The sequence below is a fragment of the Sceloporus undulatus genome, chromosome 1, assembly GCF_019175285.1.
Source record: "Sceloporus undulatus isolate JIND9_A2432 ecotype Alabama chromosome 1, SceUnd_v1.1, whole genome shotgun sequence".
Classification (NCBI taxonomy): domain Eukaryota; kingdom Metazoa; phylum Chordata; class Lepidosauria; order Squamata; family Phrynosomatidae; genus Sceloporus; species Sceloporus undulatus.
The window spans coordinates 214956040-214967077 of NC_056522.1; the positions used below are offsets into that span (position 1 = coordinate 214956040).

The 11038-nt window shown below is 40.5% G+C and overlaps 1 protein-coding gene across 2 annotated transcripts in view; it reads left to right on the plus strand.

Moving 5' to 3' along the window:
* The window catches only part of DPP4 (dipeptidyl peptidase 4), a 67379-nt gene extending 56677 nt beyond the window's left edge, over positions 1-10702 (plus strand). Inside the window, exons 24-26 of one of the 2 annotated variants that reach the window (XM_042463951.1) lie at positions 7046-7118; positions 7473-7546; positions 8439-10702. In XM_042463951.1, the coding sequence (XP_042319885.1) occupies positions 7046-7118; positions 7473-7546; positions 8439-8537 (246 nt within the window). In that variant the 3' untranslated portion in view covers positions 8538-10702. Of the gene's footprint in view, positions 1-7045; positions 7119-7472; positions 7547-8438 lie in introns of those variants that run through there. The other variant, XR_006103575.1, reaches the window with a different exon arrangement.
* The last annotated feature ends 336 nt before the right edge of the window (positions 10703-11038 follow it).

Sequence of the window (11038 nt, forward strand, 5' to 3'; positions counted from 1 at the left end):
CTGTAGATCTGAAAATAGGCCCGGAGAAGCTCAGCAGATTTTAAAAATAAGGACAGATTTAGAGTTGTATGAAAACACATGCAACACAACCCCAGTGATCATTTTTGTAAAGGCAAAACTGCCTTGGGTGAAATTGGCAGATGTAACAGTAGGATATGTTTAATCCTTCTCCAATCCCCAATTTTTCTTTTGTAATCCTGCACCAACTATATTTGCTTTTGTAAAACATACATCCAGAACTCCACATGGAAAAAGATAAGCAGGGTGAATTTTTAGTGTGTGTAAATGTGGGGGACTGTTAAGCGCCCACTCTCTCCCCACTGCTTCTCCTCTCCTGTTGACCCCTTATGAAATAGCTTTTCTTTAACATAGCTGTTGTGCTTTTGTTAAATCTGTTTGCATTTAAGATGTAGTTCTCTCTTAAAATAAAAGGAGAATGGCAAAATCTGGTTTTTAAAATGGTGCAGTTAAGCCTTTGTCCAAATGACTTATGCAAAGTGATAAAGGCCATAATGGTGATATTGGTGATATATTCTTTTTATTAGCAAGCATATTTGAGTTTTAAGAATTGTTGTTACAGCAGGCCCTCCACATTCACTGGGGTTAGGGATCTAGGACCCCCCATGGAAGTGGAAAAAATGCAAATAAAATACACTGTTCTTGTTTTTTTTTACCTGAGACAACATCTCTCTATGAATCTCTAGGTCCTCCAGTGCAGAGGCTGGTCATACAATTGTGCTGAAGGACCTACAAACGCCTAGAGAAGTGTTCTCTCTAGGATTTTCTTGGTCCTCCAGGGCAATGTCTGGTGAAAGTTAGCCATAGAGTCATGCTGGAGGACTTAGAGATTCCTAGAGAGAGCATATTAATCAAATCCTCAAATAATAAATTCTGGAAAAGTCAAAGCTGCAAATATGGAGGGCTGACTGTACATCAGGCGATACTTTCTGGGAAGTCTTAGGCAAGTCGTGCTCTCACTGCGATGGTATTGCACTGTCTGACTGAGATACAATAAACTAATCCCCAGATATTCTGCAACTGAGCCAGTGGCGGCTGGTGGCATCCACATTACTGCTGTTTGTGAATCCAGTCTGGGTTTCCAAACTTTACAGGAGCTATCTCAGGTGCTGAATCTATTTAGGAAGAAACTACTTCTGTTTAAATATTAGAGCAGATTTAGTACCCATGACCTAGAAGCCAGCAGCCACTATTGTTTGCTAATGGGCTGGCACAAATGAAATTCATTAGCAGAGAGTACAAAGTGAGAGGAAAGTAAAACAGTTGCAAATGCAGACTGCTACAAACAACACACAGTAAAAGAACAGGCTCATTATTATTATTATTAACCTTTGTTAAAGGTTATTAATCTCAGCTTTGGTTGTTAGAGATTTCTTTGTACTAGATTTTCCAGCTGCCATTCTCAGGACATAATATTACTAACACAATCAAAAGAGATTTTGACTCTTTTGCTTATTTTCCCCTCCTGTCAACGGCTTCAGTGATTTATGGACTACCTCTAAGCTTTCTGATCTGATCGACCCAATTTTGATGCCTCACTCCCACACCCCACAGCCCAGTCGTCATTCCTTTTGATTTGGGATTTTTGGTTGGTGAATAACGTGGGGTTCTATGAAGGCAGACTGAGTGGTAGCAGATCTGTGAGGTGGCACTTATGTAAATGGAAGTCTCTTAACTTGCTACAGATTGAAATGTTAGTGCTCTGGGTGCACAATGTCACTCTGCAACTTCGCAGCACAGATGGCACCAGAGGACTGTGTAATCTCTTTGTGCCAGGAGTCGAATTTTCTTGGCGCAGCATCCATTGCTGGCAGTGTCCACGTTGAAACTGCCAGTACCAAAGAGCTAAAGGTTTCCAATGTGTTACTCAGAGGATTAAATTGGAGAGTTTGCAAGCAGGCTGTGTGTGTGTGTGTGTGTGTGTGTGTGTGCACGTGAGTGCGCGTGCATGTGTAGAAATAGTAATCAAACTGTTGCAGTGTATCACATCCCTTAAATGTGGAAAAATGAACACTCTGTTTGATTCATGATAACGATAACATAAGTCAAGGAGAAAGACAAATTTCTTGATATAATAAACCAGTAAGGGTGGATTCAACTCTTTTCCATGGACCCAGGATTCTGATTTTCTTGGAACAAGGGTTCACCATATTTCTACTTCCCTCTACATTGTACAGTCTACAAAGAAGGAAGGGCATGGCCCTTGCAAGGGTCATACCCTTCCCTTTAAATTAGTTAAATTAAGAACCTAGTCCTACAGATTGGTCTTAGATCCACCAATACAAGTCCTTTCATTGTTTTAGCTAAAAAGAATAATATGCTAGACAGACACATATACTATGCTAAAGAATTTAGACAATTATTTGTTTTAAAAAAGGGGGGGAAAGGAATGAATTTAGTGTCATTCTAAAGCCATCTATTAATTGTGTTGTGCTAGGATGGTGCTCTGATCCTACCACTGCTTAGTTATGTATGGCTTTACTATTTCATTAGAGCTGTTCTTAAAAGTTAATACACAAACCCTGCCTAACTGAAAATGACCTCATCCTTTGCCCTGTAGCACATGCACACTACAGAACTATAGCACTATTATTTCACTTTAACTGTCTTGATTCTGTCCTATGGAATCCTGGAATTAGTAGTTCAGAAAAAAGCATTTAGAATTCTGAGTGCTGCAGTGCCTCTGACCAAATTACAAGCCATGACAGTTAAAATGAAATAAGGCACTACAATTCTGCAGTGTGAATGATCCTGGGGGCTTCCTTGAGATTCCATGGGATTCAGTATAAGAAGACAAAGAGCAGTATTGCAAAGGTCCTGATCCTAGCAGAACTGAGCATGAATTTGACTCCCTCCAACAAGTTCTGTATTTCCCAATCTAATGTGATCTGCTTGTTAAGTGCCAAGACACAGGTGTAGGCTTCAAATCAGTTCAAATAATGGCACCAAGACAAAGATTTGGTCATTTCTAAATGCTGAAAACCTGTACAGACTGGTAGTAACACCTGTTTCTTAGAGCCTGAACTAGGGGAATGTGATGCAGGGTGATAGTCTAATACATCTGCTAGTAGCATTTATTATCATATGTTCAGAGGAAACAAAATCTGACAGCATAAAATTATTTCATGTCGAAGTGTTCAGAATAAGAACAAAAATTAAAAGAGAGTACTAAAAAGAGGGTAAGATTTCAGTTTTGTACGCAAGCATTTTTCAGTCTGTAAAAGAAAGATTTGAGTAATACTCATTGTTCCCACTACCAACCCTCATGACTATATTTCTTGGACTTTTTTTTGCTTCTAGAAGACTGAACCAAGCACACAGCAGCATTATTGCTGATGAGGCAATATGAGTACCAGGTAGACAATAGCTTTAGTCAGGTATCAATGTCCTTGACCTGACCTGTATGTTCAATGCACCACTTTTTATGTCATCATGAGAACGATTCCATGCTGGAGTGGACTAAATATGTGTAGCTTGAGAGGTCTACTACATGACTCATAATGGTAAAGACTTCTAATGTAAAGTTATGCAGGTAGAAGTCCTGTTTGTGAAACTATCACTGGTGAATTTGGGAAGGCCGTTCCCTAATATGACTATGCTGTCTGTCTTAAGCAGATAAAGGGCTGAAGCAGGCCAGCAGCTTGGAGCCTTTGGCCACTCCAGCTGCAATTGGGCCATGACTGGCTGGAGACCGCAACAACTGGATGGCCTGGTCTGAAAGCCAGCCACCACTGTGGTCACAAATGGGCCTCTGGGAGAGTGCAGCTTTCTGCTGCTCTTTTTTCTGGTGTCTTTGGGCCGCCTTAGGCAGACTCAGAGCAACTTCTGGCTGCGCTGGGGGCATGCATTGTCTGTATGCCATGCCCCCAAAGCGGCCGGAAGCTGCACCTTTTGGCCTGTACTGTTTTGGGCCTCTACACATTTCACTGTAATCATCATGAACTCAGTTCAGAATATGGGTGTGCAGCACACATGTTGGCACAAAGCAAGTATTTCATGCACAGTGGCTGACCATGAAAATTGGGGGAACTTCATGTTGGGTCACTAGTCTTTAATGAGACACGATGAGGTATGTGGGATACTCTGAGGCCTGATTCACACAAGAATGTACATTATTTAATTAGTGCTTGCTTGATGCTTGATAGCTGTATGTGTAAACTTCCATTGGAAATAATTGCATTTTGAGATGATGTGAGATGTTGTGACAATTCTGTCTGTGGTGTTATATATGAAATCTCCCCTTTGCGCACATGAGTCATCACTTGCATATGGCATTCATCATACAAATGTGTGTGAACCAGCCCTGGATAATCACCTTTTGTAGACCAAAAGCATGCTTGCCATTAAGCTATGGGGAATGCTTGCTCTCTTTGGAACTCAGAAGCTGCAGACTTCAGCTATGACGACAAAATTCAAATCGAGGCCTGCTAGTCTGCATTTCTCTTTACCTAACAGTGTTTATACATGACCACAAGGCTATTCCTAAATTTTATCCCACTGAATTAAAAGAGGAAGATAGATTGGGAGGCTATTGCAGCACAGTGAAAAAAGCAAGAAATAACTAAAACGTCTGTTTACATGCACATGAACATTTCCCTGTGTGGTTCTCTGCACTGGAGGCTAGAGGAAGACAAGAATCCAGGAGGTGAAAACTGAAACCCTGGGAAGTACAAGAGCAGGCCTGAAGGAAACTGGACTGACAAGTGAAAGGAAAAGGGAAAAGACTGAAAGGAGAGCTGTCTTTAAGACGGGAGGGAATGATGATGCAAATACTACTTGTCATGGGCTGCCAGGAGAGCATGCACCAGGGGTGACTGTTAAACTTGTGAAAGAGGTTGTTTTGCAGCTCTCTCTTGAATTTGATATGCCGTTGGCAAGTATTTGAAGCAGTCATACATTTGGCAATCTTCTGCTAGCAGATTTGAAATGTTCAGTCCTCAAGAACTGCTGCATCATTAGGTTATGCAAAACAGGGTACAATTTTTGTAAATATGCCATCTTGTACTGATATGACATTTGTTCTATTATCCAAGAAATATGCCAAAAGGAGAGAGACCTTCAGCTCCCAGCCAAACATTAACTTGTTTGTTGGGCACTGTGATAATATGTTGACTGCTGTTTGATCTGTTCACAAAGCCAGTTCTCCTTGCACTGACCCTAGAGCTAAAGCGTAGCAGGGGGCAGCAAAGAATTTCTCCCGCTCAACTCAGTGAAAGCAAAGTACTTATGCAGAGGCTTACTTGCCTACAGAAACTCTCAGAGGCCTATTTCTCTGCATCATTTGTGCAACTTTTGGGTGGAGACGTGGAGCTTAGTTACTCAGTTCAAAGGTGGCTAAGTTCATCCCATAAAAATTACACTAAATTCAGCAGATGTTGCTTAATGAATAATATCTTGTTACAATTAGTTTTGGTTGTTCTTTAATTCTTGGGAATGCCTTATATGCATGTTTTCTGTGTGTAAAGATCATACCGGGGGGGGGGAGGTCAGTTGTGTCCAGAAAATAAATGAATGATTGTCTACATGTGGTTTCTATTATGCACTTTTTCTGGGGATAAGATGATCTATAATTTATTAGACCCTATGCAAGTCTATGCTAGTATTTACTAGTCTGCAGTGGGGAGTCTGGGAGAAGGAAGTCAAAGACTCAAGAGAAATACAATTACAAAAGCTGCCCAGTTAGTAACGTCCATTTGCACAGATATTCATTGTTACATATGCAATCTGCAACAGCTGAAGAGTGGTGCTGTCAGCTTGAAGACACCACTGAAAGCATAAGCAAGATACATTCTTCTTCAGCTGCCGAAGTAGAAGCTGGTGCTATCAAAGCAGCCAGTACTGTCCATCTGTTCAGTGTGGTATGTCAGGCCTTCTTGCTACCAAGAAGAAACACACAGAGTCTGCTAGGGTTGAACACAGTGTACAACTACAGATTCATGGTCACAGAGTCCACAAAGGACTTCCACTCCCAGCAATTTACCATTTGACTCGGGACACGTGGGTTTTTGAGGCTGATTAGAACATCAGAGGGTTTCAAGGGAATGTGCTGAAGCACCCCGCATGCAGTGTACTGTCCCATTTCCCTCCCAGATACAGCTTTGTATTAGATTCTCATTATAAAGTGTCTGATTTTGAGAATGCACCTATATATGGCAATATAGGGCCCAAACAGACAGCCAAAATAAAGCCGCTTTGGGTCACTTTGGAGGTACACTGTTTAAATGACACAGCTGCACTCCAGTGCTTAGGACTGGAGCATGGCTTTGGCATGGCTTCTCGCCTCTTAGGACATGCACATCATTTAAACAACATACCTCCAAAGTGACCCGAAGCAGCTTTATTTTGGCCTTTCTGTTCGGGCTCATAGTTACTTTTGTAGTATACAGTATTTTCATCCACTGAGATTGCCCAGGGAAAGTTGAGAGGACTGTAGTATTATGGATATTGTGGCCCTGTCCATATAGTTCTGTTGGCTAAAGGAAGTACAAAAGTTGGAGGGAAATGTTACTGGCAAAGTAAAGTGGTCCCTTCCCTTATTATTATTATTATTATTATTATTATTATTATTATTATTATTATTATTATTAATCTTTATTTATAAAGCACTGTAAATTTACACAGCGCTGTACATACAATCTTTATAATTAGACAGTTCCCTGCCCTCAGGCTTACAATCTAAAAAGACATGATACAAAAGGAGAAGGGAGTGGTGGCGGGGAAGGGGATGAGGGCCAGCAGTTCTACTCTACCTCCGAGGTCTGGACCAAGGGAGATGGACTGGAGGGAGGGCTTGGCTTCTTAATGGATGGTTAATCTTCCACCAGGGGTAGAACAGGGGATCTGTTACATAGGTAGGATAGGCACAGGGAACCATATTGATATGAACCATATATATTACACATAGCATTTGTAATTTTTATAATGAGTTAAGCAACAACCTACTTATGCTGCTAGTATTCACTGGGAAGCAGGCTACAACTGAAACTAATTATGGTTTTTTTTTTGTGTTTACATTTTTAAAAATAAGAATTCTACAGTCATGGCCAGAGCACGAAACTTCCGAGACATTCAATATCTACTGATCCATGGAACAGCAGATGGTGAGACTCTCAAAACAAGGCATCATATGTGATACAGGGCAATCACTCTTGCTACTTGCAAAAGGAAAATAAAATGAGGAAAACAGTGACACACTCTTGAGGACAACATTGCTCATTGCAGGATCTTTGTTAGCTAGCAAGGTGGGCGGGACAGTTTGTTTTAGAGCTAGCATAAGTCAGAAATAACTCAAAGGCACACAACAACAAAGGGGGGCTGAAGAATGGTTTCCCAGCTCAGATGTTTGGGTTTCTCTCGCCCACCCCAAGCTATCCAACCCCTGGCAGTCTTCACTGTAACCACATAACAATATGCATTACACAGTATTTTTTCTGTTGTTGTTTTTTAATTCCCAGATAATGTTCATTTCCAGCAAGGAGCCCAGATCTCAAAAGCTCTGGTTGATGCGGAGGTGGATTTCCAAGCAATGGTATGTGCTAAATGTCTTTATGTTCTAAATGAAGAGCTATGAGAGAAAAAAGCTCTGTTTTTTAAAAGTGCATATAATAAGTGACCAACCTCAATCAGGAGAAAATGAAAAATATGGAAACATGAGATATTGCTGCACACGCTTTCTCCAAAATCAAGTCTGATCAAGGAAATAAGGAATTCTGTTCAGTCTCAGTTGCAGCACATGTCTGGGTGCAAAAAAAACCTGTACTTCAGCCCTAAACAGAGAACACAGGAACCTTTGGCCATGCAATGCTGGTGAATCTCTTGCTGAGCTATGACTTCCCCCCCCCAAAAAAAAGATTGGAAGTGCCACTACAAAAGAGAACACCTTCAAAACTGAAAGACACTATCAGGCCCACTCTTGTAATCTAAACATTGAAGTCCATCATGGCTGAAAAAGGTGTCCTGTGGAGCCTTTCTTTTGCTGATCTGCAGTCCAGATGGCTGATAACTGTTTATTTAGTAGTTATATTTATATTCTGCCTTTCTCTCTATGAGCTGAAAATCGTGCAGATATCTCTGTCCCTCCACACTCTAGCCTCACAACACTGTGAGTAGAAGGAGGCAAGGATAGGAAGGAAACTGTGCTTATAGACAAGTTACATTCTGGACTCTCGATTCCCTGAAGATGCCAAAAACCATGTGCTCCTCAAGTCCCCTTGGCCTTGATGGTGGCATGCTGTGTGTGTAGCCATGGTGGTTTGGCCATGTGCATTGGGGTGAATGGGGTGGAGAATTCTGCAGATGCTCAAATCCACTGAAGGCAAACTTGCAGTTGTGACAGGAAGACTGTATTAAAGTTTTCCAGTGTTATTGCTTTATAATTGCTGTTACATAATCTGATACCTTCTTTTTCTTCTTGTCTCCAGTGGTATACAGACAAAGATCACGGAATTGGAGGCCATGCTCACAGCCATATTTACACCCATATGAGCCATTTTATCAAGCAGTGTTTTGCATTGTCATAACACCTTTTGCTTCTCATGCACATATTTTATGAAGGTTTCTAAAAGAACAGTGTCCTAGGTTAATGGTCTCATGTTTCAGTCAACCGAGACAGTGATTTCTAAGAATACTTGAATGAAGATTTTTTTATTATTTTTGCAATTCCAGTAAATAGAAACCAAAGATCAGCATTACTCTACTTACCACACAAGGAGGAGATACTCCATTCTCTTCTCTGTGGAGGCATATTTTGCATTTTCATTAAAGAGTGAGTGGACCAAAAATCTTCCTTCTGGACAGGACAATGGAGCACAGCCATGTGTACATGAACCATAGGATTCCAGCAGCCCTATTTATCTGAGTTTATTTTGTCGATATGTAAGTGTTGCTCTTATGAAACAAAGTGTGACTTGCACTTATGTGAGTTTTGTTATAAGTTAGAGGAAATTACATGAAGCACTGTTTCATTTGTATGCACAATAGAAGTTTAAGTGTGATAATTTCAGCAGATATGATTCAGCTTTTAGATGGGAGAAGCTGAAAGTGAAAATACCCCTCTAAAATACCTTGGCTGGTTTCATCTGATCATGTAAGGGCAGAGCAAGATGTGATTTGAGAGCTCTATAATTAGGTTTACTTGCAATTAAAAATTTAAAAGAACCCACTTGAAAAGGGGAAAATCTAAAATTGGTATGAACCACAATTAAAAATAAATATTGGATCAGAGGAACAATTCATCTGTTTCTTTCCCATGTCTTCATCAGTGAATGAAGCCAGATCCAGAGCTTGGTGATGGCAGAACACTTTGAGGATGCTAAATCTGAACCTTGCCAGTGGGCACTGATCAAAATACTCAAGCCATTGGCCATTGTGTTAGCAAAGGACTAAATCACTGCAACTGAACTGTGAATAATTACATCTTACAAGCCTTAGGACTTTCACAAATCTGAATCTTGTAGTGGGCTTGCAAAAAAATATATATGTTACTTTGTTTTTTAAAATATAAGCAGAGAGATCTTGAGACATTCTGAGAGCATATACTACCAACTTCTTTCTCTCAGTCAGTCTCAAAGATCCCCTTGCATATTGATCCAGACTAACATGGCTGTGTTAAAAATATATGGGTTGGATTTAGCATTTGCCTTCTGTTGACAAAAGGGTTCCACTCATGGAAAATGGAATCTATCACACTGTGGTTGTGAATGAAGCCAGGGTGGGGCTTAGATACTGCAGTCAGGGCAGGTATGTGACTAGTCATTAGACAAGATTCAAACGTTCTATTTACAAGGCATGATTCTCTGCCAGCATAGCTATGCTAGTGGTCCAGGTGGAAGATGATGGGTGCATAAGAGCCACTGGAGATTTTTGGGTGCAGCTCCACCACTCTACCCCCAGCCACTGATTGTGCATCCAGGATTCCTAGCACACGTGGGGAGAAAAAGCAGCAATCATCAAACACCTAGACACGGGTAGGAACTGTTTCTTCAGTTCCAAATATGCAAGGACTACTAGATGACTTTTGTGACTAGGAGGAAGGGGATGAGGCTGCCTCTGGGAGCCTCTGGCTAACTTTGCACACCCAAGGGTAATGGTGTTCCACATGGAGGTATAGGATGCCTCTTTCCAAAATAGCCGTAAAAGAGCTTCTACTGATACTACCAGGATTCTGGCCATTCTTTGCAGATTACTCTCTTTTCTAGGCAGCTAAAGTGCAACACCAGACTAGAATAGGAACCAATCTCGGTGTGCATCAAAGCATCAATTAAAGTGTAGGGGAATATCCTGTTTTGCTCTTTTTCATACAACATAAACATTCTGCTGGTGCATTAGAAAGAGAAATCTATAAGAAATAATACGGTACCTTCAGCTCTTGTGAGCAGTTTTATGTGATTCTAGCAGTTTACGGCTTCACTCTTTTTCAGTGCATACAATTCCCATTTGGATTATACTGCCCAGTTATGAAATTCCATATTACTACTTACCAATGTGCCTTAGAACATACTGATCAAGTTCTTGAGATTTTTGGTCCCCCTCTCCCTGGCTCAACTTTGTACATTACCAACATAATCCTCAGACATAAATCTCATTATATTTGAAGGATAGTGCGTATGGAATTTGCATAGTATGTTGTCCTGCAAATGTAGCTGTTTAAAACATAATATAATAAAGCTATATTTGTGATATGAGATTAAATGTTTTGTGTTCATTTCAGAAAACAAACTTGGGCTTCATATGCTTTACAAACCTACTTATTCTTTAGAAATGCCTTAAATAACAGGAAATTATAACAATTTATTCTTTGTAAATTAGTAGAGAATTTAATCTAGTGAATAATATTAGCAGGCTGGCTTGCATAATTGTAACAGTTCTTACTGGTATGTAAGAAAGCTTGCTGTGAGTGTGTTAACTCTTATGGGATCAGTAGAAAGCCTAGTTGCTACATGTGGTCATTTCCCTGGTTTGGTGAACTGTTAGTGATTTTGGATGGAAACCTAGACTAGACAAAGGCTAGTGACAAATATAT